Genomic DNA, 16,832 nt, shown 5'->3' with positions numbered 1-16,832 from the left:
AAATACATATATATTGGTTATATATATATATAAGGTTATATATATATATATAAGGTTATATATATATATATAAGGTTATATATATATAAGGTTATATATATATATAAGGTTATATATATATATAAGGTTATATATATATAAGGTTATATATATATATAAAATATAAGGCTTATATTTTGCTTTAGAGTGAGTGTGTGTATATGTGTGTGTATAAGGAAAAACTATGGTACTTCCTGATTTATACCCTTCAGTCTCTCTCTGCTCCACTTATACTGCTGCTGTTCTAGTTTCAATCTTCCCTTGGGGTTTCGGAAGCTGCCCGCCAGCCTCTGTATCTGGAATTCCCTCCTTCAAGCAAACTCATACACTACAAACAAATTCATTTTCCTGGAGTACATTTATCTGGGGAATGGTGTTTTTCTCTGACTAATCATTGTCCAGAGAATAATATTTAAACTTCATAACTGGCTTTCCAGCTTCTCCATGACCTGGTTCCAACTTTCCTTCATAACATTGCACTGTTCTTCATCACATACCCTGTGTCCAGCAAAAACGAACCACTCACTTTCTTTGCTCATCATCATCCCTCTGTATAGAATGTTCTTTCCCAATTCATAGTTGCAAACTCTAAGTAATCTTAAAGACATGGTTGAAATACCACTTCTTGCATAAAACTGTCTTTGATCTCAATGACTGAATGCCGTCTCTTAATTCTTCTGAAATCCCATAATAGTTACCACTATGCCATACACCTGTATTCACCTGGTCCTCTATTTATCCAATACTGTCTAAGACAGAGAAATATGGGATCTGGTCTTTGATTCCTGGAGAGAAAGGCTGTATGGGAATTCAAACTTGTGCATTTGCATTGTGTGCCGGAAGCACCTCCAGTACCATCTAGCTCCCTTCTCTCTGAGTCCATGTTTAAAACATCATTAACTTTCCAGATGGCCTGGTCATTGTCCTTTTGCTTTTTCAAGTTCCAGTAAGCTTGTTATGTATACATGCCAGTATCATTGGACCTGACCATCTCTGTGTCCAGGAACTTTATAGCTAACAGCAAGTTTTGAGACCTGATGATCCAACATAGCTTTCCTGTCTGGTGGGGGCTTCTTGGGAATGCAGCCAATTGATTTGACATCTCTGAACTTTGTGTAACCCTTATTACATGTTCTTTCATTTTAGTAAACATTGGTCTCTTAGATGTCAAGTATCACTTTCTTCTTTCACATGAGTTTCTTAAATATCTAAAGTATAGTCTCTTTAAGGATAGAATCTGAGTCTCTCTGAGACACATACCACTTCGGACAATAGATGTTCAGTATATATTGTTGAACAGATTTTTTAAAACTGTGTTTTTAAAAATGTGTTTCATTTCTCCACAATTTTTCTACTATTCTCAGAGTAAGGGAAAAAATGGGTAACCTAAAGCAAATTGTTGATTATGAAGATATTCCACAAATTAACAAGAAATAACACCCCTCACTCCACTGCCTCCTTTGGAACACAATTCTCATCACATTTTCTGACCAATAATAAAGCATGATGGAGATCCAATGATTCTAACCACTTTAATAGTAATTACTGGTTAATGCTATCATCCTGCATCCATTCATTCATTTAGCAATCGGTTCTTAAGCATGTCATTTGTGTCAAGCACTATGCAAGGTTCTGGGGACCCAACAATGAACTAAAGCATAATTCCTGTTCTTAAGGAGCTCAGGTTCACTGAATGAGAAAGACTATGGGCCAATAATACAATAATAACCTAGTAGGCTGAATAATTTAAATATCTTGGAGCTTTATACCAGGTTTTATAGAAGTATGTGGATGGGGGCCATTCAAAGGGAGCTGGGGTGGGTGGGTGGCTCAGGAAAAGCTTCCTAGTGGAAGTAATGCCTGACTAAAGGAAGAGCAGGAACAGAGGAGGTTGGAGGAGGGGATGAAAATCCATGGAGCGCCTTGGCAGTTGTCAAAGTAATAGTACTAGGGTCCATACAGCATGTCCAGACATGGAAATTGCTGGGCTTGCCAAATTTGCGTCTATTTCCAGCCCTTTAGCATGAGATCTGGACTATTACGAGGCCTCAGAACGGAAGCCAATTAGTAGCTTCCCAATCAAACTTTCTTTCACTGGACTGCTTTCTGTTCTAAGCTTACAGGCAAACTTGAGCCCACTGCATTCCTGAAATATGTCTCTTTGACATTCAGAAGCTCTACTGTTTACTGCAAACATATGATGGTTTCTAGCTTATGAATTGTGCACTTGAAACATATATACTGAGTATTAAGATGTGATACTGGTACAATGTCTTTGTTTCTCAAACGTTTTCTTCTAAGCCAAATTATTTATGAGACTGATGTCATGTGTCATGGCTAGTGTTTGATTTAGTGGTTTAAGTGAAATAGCCACTTTATTTATACATTATTTTCAATTCCAAGTATTATTTTATTTACATTCTGGTTTTCTATTGATTTGTACTATATTGAATCTATCATTTTAATAGCATCTATTATTTACTTATTTACAGTATAGGAAATTCTATCCTATGCATGGCATATGCTTGATTATCATTATTATTATTATTATTATATGACTACATACTGTATAAAGCACTTATAATATTACATGACATATTATAGGTACTATATCAGTGCTTATTAAATTTAGATCCAATTTTCCTTGATTTGAGGGAGGGGTCAACTTGGCAGAGAAGTAGGGGGATCCATACTTCCCAGGTCTCTCAAACAAAGAAGTGCTGAAGCCAGTTTTCCTTGATTTGAATTATTTAATTGTGGAACTTTGAAGCTGCATGGAATATCAGAAGTAACCTGCTCCAAACCAATCATTTCACTCATGTGGAAACTGAAACCCAGCAGAGTTAAATCACTTTCTCAAGGCATTCTGCCATTTATTGTTAGTTCCTGGCCTATAGCCAAAGACTTTGAACTCCTGGGTCATTGTTACTCCTACCACACCTTGCTGTGAAATACTTGAAAGTAACTTGAAAAAAATTTTATGTGAAGTACTGTGAACTGAATATATGTCTTTTAACAAATCTACTCTGTAGTAAGTAGGTTTTTAAAGATGAGAAAACTCCAATTGTTTCAGAATTATATTCATTAGTTCATTCTTTCAGCAAAATTCACTAATTACTATGTACCAGGCATTAGAAGATCTGAAAACCTGCCGTAGTTTTCCAGTGTTCATAAGAAGGGTAGAAAAATTATTATATTTTCTAATCTCTAATTTAAAAAAAACCCTTAACTTCTTTTTTTTTCTTCATTAATGTGCCTTTAGTATAATTCTGTGTAAAATATGCTAAGAGTCAGACAAATCGGTTTCTGAAATAGAGAAAGTATGCTTCTTTCTTGGAATTATGAAACTAGTACTTACAGACTTTTAGAAATGAACTTGAGATGTTCAGGTTAACCTAATGTCAGATTAAAATGAGAAATAATTCCCTGAAATTAAAATTCTTCTATTTTTTTTATTCTCTCTGAGGTAGAAGCAATACATGAAGACTAAGGTGGGCACCCTTCCATCTTTCTGGACTACAAGACCTTCAAAATGCTGTGAAGGTCAGTTAACAACAAACGCCTCAGCTTATCAACTCCCTCCTCCGAGGTAATTAGGGAACAAGTATATGCTATGAAAGAAAAATATGCTCTTAGAGGCCAGCTCACTAGTGAGTGATTACTCTGAATTTCAGTACCTACTGTGCCTTTGTAAATGTGGACCTGAAATGCTTTCAACAGTGACTTTCCAGTAACCTGAAAAATGGAATGGGAAAAACGTGGACTTCTGCATTATCAAAATGTCTGCAGGTAGCACACTTTAAAGGATGACTGTTACCTGCAAAAGCGTGATAGCAACCGTCTTTATCTCTTCTCCACAAAAACTTCCTCACCTCAAAGATTTCTTTTTGCTTTTAATGTTCTATTTTACTTATTTCAGTAAAAAGGCTGGGTTAAAAAAAAGGCTTCAGTAAAAATTCTTGGCTCTGTACCTTCTCCCTCCCCCAACGTCTCTGGATAGTAATTGAATCAAGATACATACTTTTTAAACTTTCAAGTTTATGTTTTCAAATATTCTCCATTTTCTTCCTTTTAATATCTGTGGTTCCTATGTCCTGTGTGTGTGTGTGTGTGTGTGTACACATGCACATGTGCATGCATGCATACCTGGGTGAGTGTGTTTAGCAACTGAAGTAACTTCCATCATGAATGCCCTAGGCATTGGCCTCCAAGCATATTCTGATGCATAGCCTCCAGCTGCAATATGACCTACCTCCTGGGTCTGCCGGACAGTTATATGTATTGGCTTCTTAGAAGAACAAAATAAAAGTTGTCCGTGATCCTTGAATGAAAATAAAATCCATCCCATCTCTAAGGTGAACCCAGTATGGATGCAATATACCAAAAAGGGGTGATTTTATAAAGGGAAAACTATGGTGCCCATATTAAAAAGGCAAAATGATGACAGGTAGAATATCTGTTTCTAACCAATGTCATAATATTTGGCTAAAAAGAAAAAAATCAAGTAATCATTTGGTCATTTCCTTCGAAGTGAGTAGGTAATCTTTAATATTCATCTAAAGCCCATTGTTTAGCTGTTGCTTTCATAGAAATGTTAAAACTGACAAGTTCTAATTTTTAGCCTGCTTTATATTTTAATGGTAATAAAATATAAGATATGCAGTTGCAAAAAGGAGCTTTCCATGGAAAAAAATCAACAATAGACAATCTTATACTAAAGAGTAGATAGTTAGACAAGCAAAGTACCGTCATCCTGTTGTTTTTAATGGCTAGATTTTCAGTGGCTCACCTTCTCCCCAGGCACTTATTACTCTCTGAGATGATCTTGTTATTTATTTGTTTTATTGTCTAACTCCTGTACTAGAATAAAACCTTCCTGAAAGCAGGAACCTTTTCTGTTTAGTTCATCACTATTTTCCAGTATTATGTGTGCAGAATATGGTGTATAATGCACACCTGAGAAATATGATCTGAATGACTGAGTGAATGAATTAAATATGATTTGTATCTAGGGATATTCAGTCCTCAAAAGTTTCTATGTTCCCAGAAAATAGATATTTAAGTAGATACTCCAAGACTCTGCTTCGTTTAGTGCTCAAAACTGTACAACCTTAGGGAAGCCATTTAATCTCAGGATGATTTTCTTATCTGTACAATAAGGGTTGGGATTGGATGATTGCCAAGGTCCCTTTTGACTACAGTTCCAAGACTCTATGACTTCAGATAAATGTGGGGATATTTCAGTGTCTTAAGGGTCTAAAATGCCTCTTCCTATTCCTGGCAAGTTTCAGAGTGGTTATCTACAGTATTAAGACATAAATTATATGTCCGGACCCTGCAATGTCAGTCCCAGCTTGGGAATGTGCCAGGGCTATGACAGGAAAACCTAAGACAATTGTAACCACTGCTCTTACCATGTAAGGAACATGCCTCTGTGACCAAAATAGAGCTGGAGATAAGCTCTTAGCCCACCATTTGTCACTGAGCAACTGTGGCTCTACCCAGCCCATTCACATACGCACTGCATACCTCCAGCACTCATCCACACACTCTCGTTTGGGGCTGCAGCTTTGGGTCTGGAAGTGCTCAGTCAGCTACATTTGAAATACAGTACTTTAGAATTCCCTTCATTAAGCCAAATAGGGTTTCCTTTCCCCACCACCCCCAAAAGAAGGGGGGGAAGCAGATTAATATTACTAAAGAGAGAACTGTATTAAAATAGAAAGATTCTCCTGAGGAAATCAGTCAACATTTACTGGTAAAGCCCCAATTTCTAGCACTTGGGAGAAGTTCCACGAGTGCAGACTAGGATGAAAAGGTGGGTCTCCACTGGGCTATACAAGAAAAGAGGCAGACAAATGAGGATAACGTGTTCCTTCCAGGCACATGAACTGGAGTTCAGCTCCTCTCCCATCAGCGGGGTCCCCTTGTGCAGTGCTCAGCAGAGCAACTGTACCCAGCAGCCATGGGTCTCCAGACTCCCAAACTCATGCTGTTTCTACCATATCACGTTGCCACCCACTTCATGTTAGAAGAACAATTATGTTCTAATCAATGGATCTGTAAAACTTACTCCTGGGGTTCTTCTCCAGATCATTTAAAAGCTCCTTGAGCAAACTCTCTAAAGCAGAGAGCCCAGTGAGCCATACTGACTTGGGTCCTCTGGTTCAGTGAAAGCCACAAGCCCATGGCAAGCTGAGAAGTTATTTAATTTGCTCCCATACGTAGTAGAGAGTCAACTTGTCTCCCAGAAGAGCCTCAGCCTCCCTTGGTTGCCAGTATTTTGCCTCTTAGATAAATAATAGGGCTAATATCTCCTGCCATTCATGTTCAGTTTTTCCATCTGAAGGGGGTTGCTTAGCTCTGCATCATAATTACTCAGGACCCTGAAGGTCTTACTCTGATACTGCTTAAAAGATGCTCCAGATGCTCCAGTGGTTCAAATGATTATTAGCATTGTTACAATAAGTGTGGTCTTTCCAAGCTGACTATGAGAATAATATGAGGTAACACTTATCAAGCCCCTGGCATGTGCCTCTTACCCCAATTTAGTCATCTCAATAACACTGTGAAGAATGTAGTATTAACCCCAGTGTACCAGTGAGGAAGTTGAGGGACAAAGGGCTTAAGTAACTTCCCAAGGTCATATAGTTAAATGACAGCTAAAAGTCTAACTCTGAAACCTGTTCTTTTAAGCCTATGTTCTATTGCCTTTGAAATGTTGCCTTAAAAATTCTGGAATGCTTATTAAAGTGATTCTTACAATATTTATACGTCATATTTGTAACTTCATGGACAGTGTCCTAAAAGCTATTTGGGTAAAATTATTGTTTTGGAAATACAATAGGTTTGTTGTCATTGAAGAATCATTGGCGGATCTTATTAAAGTCCTCATTTTTCAGATAATGGAAATGCTCAAGATCAAATAGTTATTATTCAACTTGTAGCTGTTTCCTTTAGACATGCATCCATACAAAACAGGATTATTTCTAGGCCTGCTTGTCTGTCAGCCTCAGGAGGACCGGAATTAATAGCCTACTCTCTTGGGTATCTAGTGACATAGGATAAATGCCCTTTGTAAAGACTATAAGATGGAGACAGAGGTTATGATTTTTAGCAATGAGGAAGGAAAGCCAAGCACAGTATTCTGGAAACGGAGAGCTCCCAAGGCAGTGCACTTGTCCACTCCAATCAGCAGCCCTCTTTCTGAGTCCTAGCCTATCCCAGAACATTTCCTGGGCTGGAAAGGCAAGTATAGCTCCAGACCATGCTGGGCTTATATAGAACAGCCTAGAAGGCCCTCCAACCTGCAGTCGAGAGCTCTGGGAACATCTCAGCCTGTGCGACATTCAGCTAGGAGTACTAAAAAGGCTGAAGGCTCCTTCACCCACTGTCAGATCCACAGCAAAGAGAAAAAAAATGCCACTCCTCCTTTTGACACAGTTCAGATTGCCCTTTCATGACTACAGCCCTTTTCAAAGCCACTCTCATAATCATTGTAAACTCATATCAATTGCATACATTATTTAAAAAATTTTTTTAATGTTTATTTATTTGTTTTGAGAGAGAGAGAGAGAGAGCAGGGGAGGGGCAGAGAGTGAGAATCCCAAGCAGGCTCTGCAAAGTCAGCACTGAGCCGGATGCGGGGCTCCTTCCCACAAACTGGGAGATCATGACCTGAGACGAAATCAAGAGTTGGACACTTAACTGACTGAACCACCCAGGTGCCCCTTTTAATTTTAATTTTTAAAATGTTACTTATTTTGAGAGAGAGTGAGCAAGCACACATGCATGAACTGGGGAGCAGCAGAGAGAGAGGGAGAAAGGGAAAGCATACGTTATTTTTAAATGATAACAAGGAGTCCCCAGTGTGATTTAGCCTAAGCTCGGCAGCTCTCCAGGGCTGATCCTGGGCCAGGTGCCTGACCAGACCAGCCCTGCAAGACATTACATGATCAAGGACAAAATTAGACACGTACAAGGGATGGGCACTCCTACCAAAGGGCAGGTGTCTGGGCCCCATGTGGGAAGAGGCAAGGTAATTGGGGAAGGATAGTGCCCACCCAGGGACTACTCCATTTCCCATCCCTAAGGGGTTCTTCACCAATCAGAAGAGCGACTTCTTTAAACAACAGCTCCCCACCCCCTGGCCAGGAGCCACCAATGGCTTCCCAGAAAATGTTTCCAGGCAGGTGGTAAGCAAAGTCAGGAAGGAAAACAACTACCCCAGCGAGAATGGGAGACACAGGAGCTCTGCTCTGTGACCCTGAACTCTGGTACAGAATTCACCTGCTCTGCAAGGTAGGATCATTTCACTCTAAGCCAAGAACCTCGTGTGCTTCACTACATGCAGCTTTGCAGGCTAGTGCTCACAAAGTGAGCCTCTGGTGTTTTGCCCAGGCTCTGTGGGAGAGCACTTTAGTGATTACAGGTGCACCATGTGGCCATTTGTGGCAGTGTCTCTGTCCTCTGTCCTCTTCAAATGGAGGATATTTGCATCAAATAGGGATCATAAAATCAGAGACCTCCATGAGGCTCTGAGCCAATACCTACATCTGCAGATGAGCCACCTAAACTGATCGGAAAGAACTGTGCTTTTCTGAGCAACATTCATTCTATATTTATTTTACTGATTATTAAAAAAATGTCCAGGTCTCTTTACAAAAATGCGAAATATAGGAGTATATAAGGAAGACAGTAGTCCCACTGTTCGTTACTCCTAACCTTTTGGTTTCTGGAGTTTTTCCCCATATAAATATATATAGGGGTTATTTATGAATATATACATTCTATACTGTTTTATTTCCTTAAAGTAAAATCTCAGAAGTGAAATAAATAGGTAAAAGGGATGGACACTTTTAAGACTCCTGCCAATTTACAGCTTCATCTGAAAGCCCTACAGGGAACAATTACATTTGTCTAGTAGCCTGTGAAAGTACTTATAAAAGTGTGTCATGTTTGATGAATACTTTTATCAGTAATAATAGGAGTAATAATCCTAAACCTCACTGCCTGGAAGTTCCTCCTGATATCTGCACTAAATCCCTTCTCCTGACTTAATTTCAAACCTGTTCCTGCTTGTCTTGTTCACAGTGAAAGAAAAAACAGCTGCTCCCTATTGTGCCCCTGACGGGCCTCCAGGAAGAAAACCAGTTGTCAAATCTCTCCCCGCCCTCTCAGTGTCCCCCACTCCCCATGCTGGCTACAGGGAGCCCGGTTTGTTTGCATTTCTTTGCTCACGGCCAAATGTGACCCCCAGAGCTTTTCTCCTGTATGTGTTCTGCAGCCTTGATGTCCCAGACAGAGATCTCTGATGAAGGCTTGACCAGAGATGAGTATAGAGATTACCTCACTTACCCACAAGCAACCCACTCCTATTTATACACCCAAGACTCAACATGGCACCACACTGGAGTGCTGATTCATGGTTTACTGATTAAGTTGTATTTGGCCTTTACTGTAAATAAGTAAAACGATGAGTTTATATTGTCCATTTTGTAATCTCTTTGGGCTCTTCACCAAAAGAAAACCTCCCTTCTGTAAATGGATCCCAGATTTATCATGATCTTTACAGGAATATAGGTATGGAGAAGAAAGGACATTGATTTTAATGGTGTAGAAATCTAAAACGAGATGGTTATGGCCAATGTCTTGAAGTGATTATGCAGGAACCAGCCTTTGGCTTCTGATAGAATTTGCCTTTCTAATGATAAAATAAAACAGGGTATTTATCAGGCACTCACCATATACTAGGCACTGTGCTAAGCATTTTGCTTATGCTTAATTTTTCACAGTAACTCTGTAAGGTGGGTACTGTGCCCCATTTTTACAGAGGAGAAAAATGAAGGATTGAATGTACATGAGAAGGGATCTTTAAAACATAATACATAATTTAAAAAAAGCAGAACAAGAAATATAGTACATTACCATTTATAAAAGTAAAAGACGTGCATATAAAACAATCAACATTTTATAAGAGTATAAGTGAACGGAACACCAAACATGTTAGAGTGGTTATGTACAGAGAAGAGAACAGGACTGGGATATGGAGATAAAAAGAAATAAGTAGTAAGAGGGGCCTTGCCTACAGCAATACAGACAATATGCTACAGACTGAGCAGTACAATGCCTCAACACTGCATCTGAGGTCCAACTACAAGAACCAACAACCCCGAAACTTAAAGCAGGGAGTAATAAATGGCTCCAGGTTACAGATCCAGAGACCTGCACTCAACCCAGTTATCTTGCACCTGTCCTCTGTGCAGCCTGGCTTAACTAGTCTGTGAATCTTCAGTTCTGAAAAGGTGTCTGCCACATAGCTAAATCTCTTTAGGTTTCAGCTTTTTGCCTTCAGCAATTACACAGTTTATACTTGATCTTGAGGAAGGGTGGATTTACAGTATTTTTCATATGCCAAGCTTCAGTGTGAGCTAAACAGCCAGTCATTTATGCATTTGTTCACCAAGTTTGTATCAAGTGTTTATTATGTTCCAGGCACTGGGCCAGGCAGAGGGCAGATATGAATGAGCCAGAGCTCTGGTCTCAATGAAATCCATGTAAATCATTCTGTAACCACAGACACATCTTCCTCCTTCTGCTATCCCCTTTGTGGCCCCGCTGTCAGAGTGTAGATATGCAGCTCAAACCTGCACATGATTTTCCAAAGCACTAACTAGTACTCCTTAAGACATTTGGATTTCCACAAAGAAATAGTACTATAATGGTGGATAACACTTATTTTCATTACTGGGAATTGATTTTTCTTCTAACTAATCTTTTAAAATGGGTTGACCAACAAAAAACAGCAAATGTAACAACCACCCCAGTAGATGTGGTAAAATCTGCCTTGTTGACTCACATGGTAACTTCTCTTCCTGAGCCAGGAGGAGAATGTTTTAGAGACATATGAGGAAGGCGGTCATTCTATAAGGAAAGATTGTGTGGCACTGAGGCAGCCACAACCCCCCAGGAGTCCAAGCTTGGTGTATATTCAGCTGGAGTTGTTTGACTTACCTCAATAGTTTTACAGGTGTCCTCCAGCTGGCTGATTACTCCCTGGACTCGATCATTGCTTCCCACAAGGACAGCAATGCCATCACTGAGCTCAGACTAATGAAGAGAAAGGAAGGATGCAAAGTTTTAGGAGTTTTCTAGTCAGCCCTGATTGTAAATAAATTGTAGTATTATCCTCATGGATTCCTAATCCAGCAGCCACTGAACCCCATAGGAGTAACAGGCTTATAAGGCCTGTGAACCTCCTGGTCTTGTAATAAAATTCTGTCTAGATGTGTATATAAATGTATTTGTCTGGGAAGAAGTTTCATAGTTTTCACCAAATTCTTAACGGAGACTGAGATCTGACCTTGGTAATAACATCATAAACACTGAATTATAGATTATAGAGAATAGCATATTCAAGCTAAGTAATTATAAATATTGTTTATAAATTCAGTGGGGTCCAATATGTGACTTCAGAGACCCGAAATGAATTATTTTCCTAGTGTAGCTCAGGATCCATTTTACTAGGGAAATGAGAATAGTAAATATTCATTTATTCACTGACTCAACTAATACACACCTTCTATGTGCTAGGTGTGCAAATACATACATACTAGACTAAGTTATTACAAACTTGAAACTCTAGCATTTGACTGTTCTAGGGGAGGGTTTTCAACTTGAAATTCCTCTCCGCTCTCCAAGACTGGCTATCAGGGAGCACTGAATGGGGACTTTGGAGACCTACCTGCTTGATCCAACTCTGCCTTTAACTTGGTTATGATGTTGGCCAAACATGTAATCAATGTGGACCCTAAATTTCTTGGATATAAAGTGGACCAGAAGGTTGGACCAGAACAGTGGTTGTAAAACATTGTAAAGCTTCAGAACCCTTTCTTCAGAAAAAGGAAGCTAATGTGGAATTCCAGTAGATAAGAGTGAAGCTGCTCTGTCCAAACAGGAGTGGGGTAGAAGTCCTGCCAGTCTGTCCTATCCATCCCACGAGAGTTCCTAGGGCTCTGAGGGAAATCGTGTGAAACAAGTACCATTCGGTTCTAACATGCCATGACTTGAGGGGGATGGGTGGGTGTGGAAGGATAAGGGGAAATAAACCACAAATGGATTGAAAAATAAATAAATGTTACAGATGTCTTGCTAAATTCTGCTTTTTTGGCAGTTAGCACTCACTGATCATGACTGGTATTGCCCAAAAGTTTGGCTTTCACATTTGATTCCAACTCTGACCCTCACAGTAAAATATCTACCAAATGTGGGATGTGTGATTCTTCATAGAAAGGAGCTAGATATGGAGCTCCTCAAATTCTAGGTGTGGGGACTGGCTGCATCTATTTGAGCACATAACTGCACGTTTATTTGCATCAAATGGGCAAGTTGCTACTTGCCAATGGATGAAACTGGGTTGGCAGGTTAGTGATAAGCTGGGGACATGCTGTGGTTGGTCAGGGTGAGGAGGCTGACGCCCTGGCGGGGGGGTGGGGCATGTGTCAAACTGAGAGGAGTCCTTTTAGCAAGCGGCCTAGGTTGAAAGCCTAGGAAGCCAGTTTAACCTGGACTTGAAGGCTAATACAGTAGGAGTTGGGGGAGCAAAGGCCTGGGAAGGGTGCAGGAAACAGTAGCTTTTTTTAGTGAATGAAGAAAAATTCCTGTGACTGGCGTGAAAAGTTAATCCTTTTCTTATCTATAGTCTAAACTTCAAACAGCTCTGACCAGGTCCCAACACATTGCTTGTCTTCAGCAACCTCCCAGATGCACAAATAACAAGCGACCCTTGCCCTCTGCGCACCTTCCTGAGCCTCGGCACCCCTTCCCTCGCTAGCAGTCCCCTTACTCTCTTGGGGATCTAGTGTGTGGCCATGTTTGCACCAGCACTACACCACTCCATGCTCTGAGCCGCCAGGCCTCAGGGCTATGTGGCTTGGGCAGTCCCCTTCAGCAAAGAGAGCCAATCACACAGCAATTCGGAAGGGGCTGGAGAAGAGGAAGAGAGGCTCTGTTACCTTCTGCCTCTGGAACACGTGAGTTAGGGGAGCCACCTGGCAATCCTTGTGTGCCCCAAAGACCTTGCACAGAGAGCAGGTGGGCACTTCACAGTTCAGACAGTAGATGTTGATGCGTTCCTCTTCATGCTCCTCACACATGGGCTGGTCAGACTTCTTTTCTGGTCTGGGAGGAGGTGGGCAGATAAATGTGTCAGCTCCCATTGCAGCAAAGCAGAGTTGGTGGGGGGGTGGGGGGGGGTGGGATTAGTATTGCTATTCCAGAAAACTTCCAAGGTCCTGTTCTTGTCCTCGGAAACCTCCATTCAGTTGCCCTTTGGGCTTAGCAGTGGTGTGCTGATAGGTATCTAACGACCAGCCTGGAGTAGGGGATAGGACATGGACACTCTGATCTGTAGTGTTTGACAATTTCTGTGGTGAGGGTTCCCATCATGGCTGATTTAAACTTATTGACGGTTTAAAACACAGCTAGTAAAATTCCTGAAAATTGTGAGGAGTGTGCTCCAGCACTGTCTGCACACACTTACAAGTCTCTTGAGATACTTTCCAATTATGGGTAAAGAAGGAGTGTTTGCTGATAAGCTAAATCTCAAGTTTATGCTGGCTTTGCAGAAGCACTGGGTCCCAACTCTACAACCTCCAGCAAACACTTCTCCCACCAAAAGGAAGATAGAGGTGGGCTGGAGGAGTCCAAATCTCTGATTATTAGTCTAGGCACTGATGGAAATAGCTCTGTGTAAGAAGGAACATGTCCGTGTGTGCTTCATTAATTTGTTTGGGTCTCTTCCTGCCATTAAGAAAATTAAATGTAAATAATTTCCCGATTGAGGACTTGGCAGGGACTAAGAGTGGGTATTATGTGCTCAGTGACTGTGAACTGTACTTTAAGCAATAAGAAAAATGCAAAATGCTGTTCTGGGACATGGTGGTAACCTTGGAAGTAAGGACCTCACAGATAATCCCCAGGTTTTAGTTTTCCCAGTAGTTCAGCACCAGCCAAAACTTTTCGGAACTGCAACAGGTAATAATGGAGCATTGGGTTTGTATGTGTTAGTGAGACGATGACCAAGCGATGAGGAATTGAAAGCATGAAAGGGGAGTGACAAGTCATTACTATTTAAGAATAACTTGCTGTGGAATCACCTGGAACGGCCCAAGTTCACAGCGTGTGGTGGGGCCCTGTATATTCTCCTAATGATCAGTGTGATTTATGTGTTATGATCAAGATCAAAATTATGTCAAATTGTAGTGCTCTAGGCCCCCTCTGGAGAACATGGTGAGAGATGTGGGTGTAGCCTGCCTCGCAAAAACCTGGAATTCTTATACATCCTATCTAAAGACCAAGGTTGTTAATAGTTTTCAGAGGTACCTGAAAAATGTAAATACAAATCCAAAACCTTTCTTCATATTCCCAAACACATATTTATAAGCATCGTTATTTAAAAGATTGGGACTGAATTTTTCTGTTGTTACCAAGATCCACTTTTTAAAAAACCGCAGGTATTTATGGGCTGTGAAATTGATTATTATGGGCCATGAAATCAATTTAGAGGTCATGACCAGCATTGTTAAAATCAAACTAAAATAGACAGTAAATACATGGGCTACACCTAGTAAGAATAAGTAATGATACCTGAAACTTTTGTTTCTGGTGTACATAGATGCACGTGTATGTTTTACATGCATATGTGTGTACATGTATCTAAGTGCACTGGAAACAAAAAGTATATATTTCATGTCTATATATCTATATCCATCCATGTATGTAATGGTCATTGGATCACAATGTAAAATGTACTTCCAGTGTGAGACTGGTTTGTAAACCATTGTTTACATTGTTTACATTGTTTACTGGTTTGTAAACCATAAAATGGTTTGTAAACCATTGATACTGATGTGTGGTACCACATACCTGCAGCCCCAGAACTCAGAGAAAGGCAGAAAATATATTGATTTATATCTATAAATCACTAGGTAGGAGTCAAGTCAAGGAGACTGGGCTGTGGGGGTAGGACCTGGGTCTGGTGAGGAAATTGTATGGGCTTCCAGCTTTGAGATTTTTGTGAAAAGAATTTTCACCTGGTCTCGTAACAATATGGTTTCCATGAAATCTGTGGCTTCCTAACTTGAAATTCTGCCATATCCTTGGAAGTCAATTGAGAAAAGTAAACTCTGCAACCAAGAAATGTATCTTCCTTCCCAGGTCTATCTGTTTCCTCCACAAATATGTGAGTTCCATGAGGGCAGGTTTGTCTTGTTTTTTTTTGCTGAATCCCTGGTGCCCAGAACAATGTCTTGCATAGAGTGGTACTCAGTAAATATTTGTTGAATGAATGAGAAATGAAAGAGACTTTGCCAGATTAATGGACAGTATTCCTTGTGCTCTAATTCATCTGGGGAAAGCATGTGAAATATGGGGGAAAACCAGGGTCACTTGGCACTCATGAGTGACAAAGAAACCAGACAACATTCTGAAGACTCCATTTATAAATGACAAAGCCCTTTGGAGGTTCTCTAGAGACTAGAAGTGGTTTGCTCTTCGCTTGTTCAAAGGCTTCTCCACCTCCTATACCTTCTGTCCCATATATCTCCACCTCATAATAATAAATGTCAAGCATGTATCTGGAGTATGTGTACTGGAAAATGGCACAGGTGATGCCTCTGTGGCTCACTTCCCTGAAGCATTTCCTGAGGGCAGCTTGCATCCATGTGCTGTTCTGATGTCAGCAGCTGGACCAGAGCTCAGGTCTGTGAGTACATATATGTATGTATACAATATATATATGTGTATATATATACAGTATGCGCAAACACTTTAGAAATGTGGCAACAGCCATAAGGCTGTATGCTTAGTTTTTGGTTGTGATTATTTTTCCATAATGCAATACAGACTGAGAACTATGTCCCATATTCCTTATTAGGTTTTTCTTGTTTAGGTGGTTACACAGGCCCAGAGTCGTCCCCACTTAAAAGCGGGTGTATAATAGAGACCTTTAGACAACTTAAAACATATAACAGACTTGGGTCAAACAGGCATGTAGAATAAAGATGTAAATGCACTTTCATGAGGTGAGGGTAGCTGAGCTCACAGTTGTGGCTCAGGACTCAGCTTCAGATGCTGGCAGTGGCCCCTAGCCACTCAGTGCTGCCTAGTCTCCAGGAGTCTGTAGCCTGCTGTCTCTGGTCTCAGGTTCCTGGAACCATCCTGGTGAATCCTGAAGGGTTGGCATCTGGTCTTGGTGAGGCATTACAGGTGGTACCTTTGAAGTCAAACTTATCTCAAAGCTTAATTCCAGCTGAGCTTCTCCAGGTGGTGGTTGTGTGACCTCAGGCAAGTTACTTAACCTCTTTGAGGCTCAGCTTTTATTCATATCTGAAAATTGGCCTGAGGGTCTTCTAATTAAATACAGCAGAATGAACATGTGCCTTTTTTATTTGTGTTTCCTGTGGAAATCCCACTAAAATGAGAGTAGGGAAATTTTAAAAATCGCATTCTAATATAAGTCAAGAAGGACAAAAAATGAGCAACATGACAGCAGATAAGGGATGTCAACCACATGTGGGAAATTGAGAACTTCTGGATGAAAGGAAGTGACTCTTCTTTCTGCTAAGCGCCTGCGGGGGAGAACGCTGAGAGGAGCAAGCTGACTTGAGCTGAGGGACCCCAGAAAGGCTCTGCAACTGTGGCAGCCAGATATTTTGAAGGCAGGAGTGTGGGGGGAGGCTAAAAAGCGGGGCACTTTTTTTGCATATTTTGGAAGATTGCTTGAGGATGTGGTC

General features: G+C 40.5%; 1 protein-coding gene across 4 annotated transcripts in view; it reads right to left on the bottom strand.

Annotated features, from left to right (window-relative positions):
* The window catches only part of TRIM55 (tripartite motif containing 55), a 44,156-nt gene that overhangs the window by 23,406 nt on the left and 3,918 nt on the right, over window positions 1-16,832 (bottom strand). For all 4 annotated transcript variants that reach the window (XM_043602201.1, XM_043602202.1, XM_043602204.1 and 1 more), the window contains exons 3-4: window positions 13,053-13,218; window positions 11,053-11,148 (exon numbers count right to left, since the gene is read on the bottom strand). In XM_043602201.1, the coding sequence (XP_043458136.1) occupies window positions 11,053-11,148; window positions 13,053-13,218 (262 nt within the window). The remainder of the gene's footprint in view (window positions 1-11,052; window positions 11,149-13,052; window positions 13,219-16,832) is intronic.

The sequence above is a fragment of the Prionailurus bengalensis genome, chromosome F2 (assembly GCF_016509475.1).
Source record: "Prionailurus bengalensis isolate Pbe53 chromosome F2, Fcat_Pben_1.1_paternal_pri, whole genome shotgun sequence".
Classification (NCBI taxonomy): Eukaryota; Metazoa; Chordata; class Mammalia; order Carnivora; family Felidae; genus Prionailurus; species Prionailurus bengalensis.
This window is presented reverse-complemented; position numbering and strand designations above follow the sequence as displayed.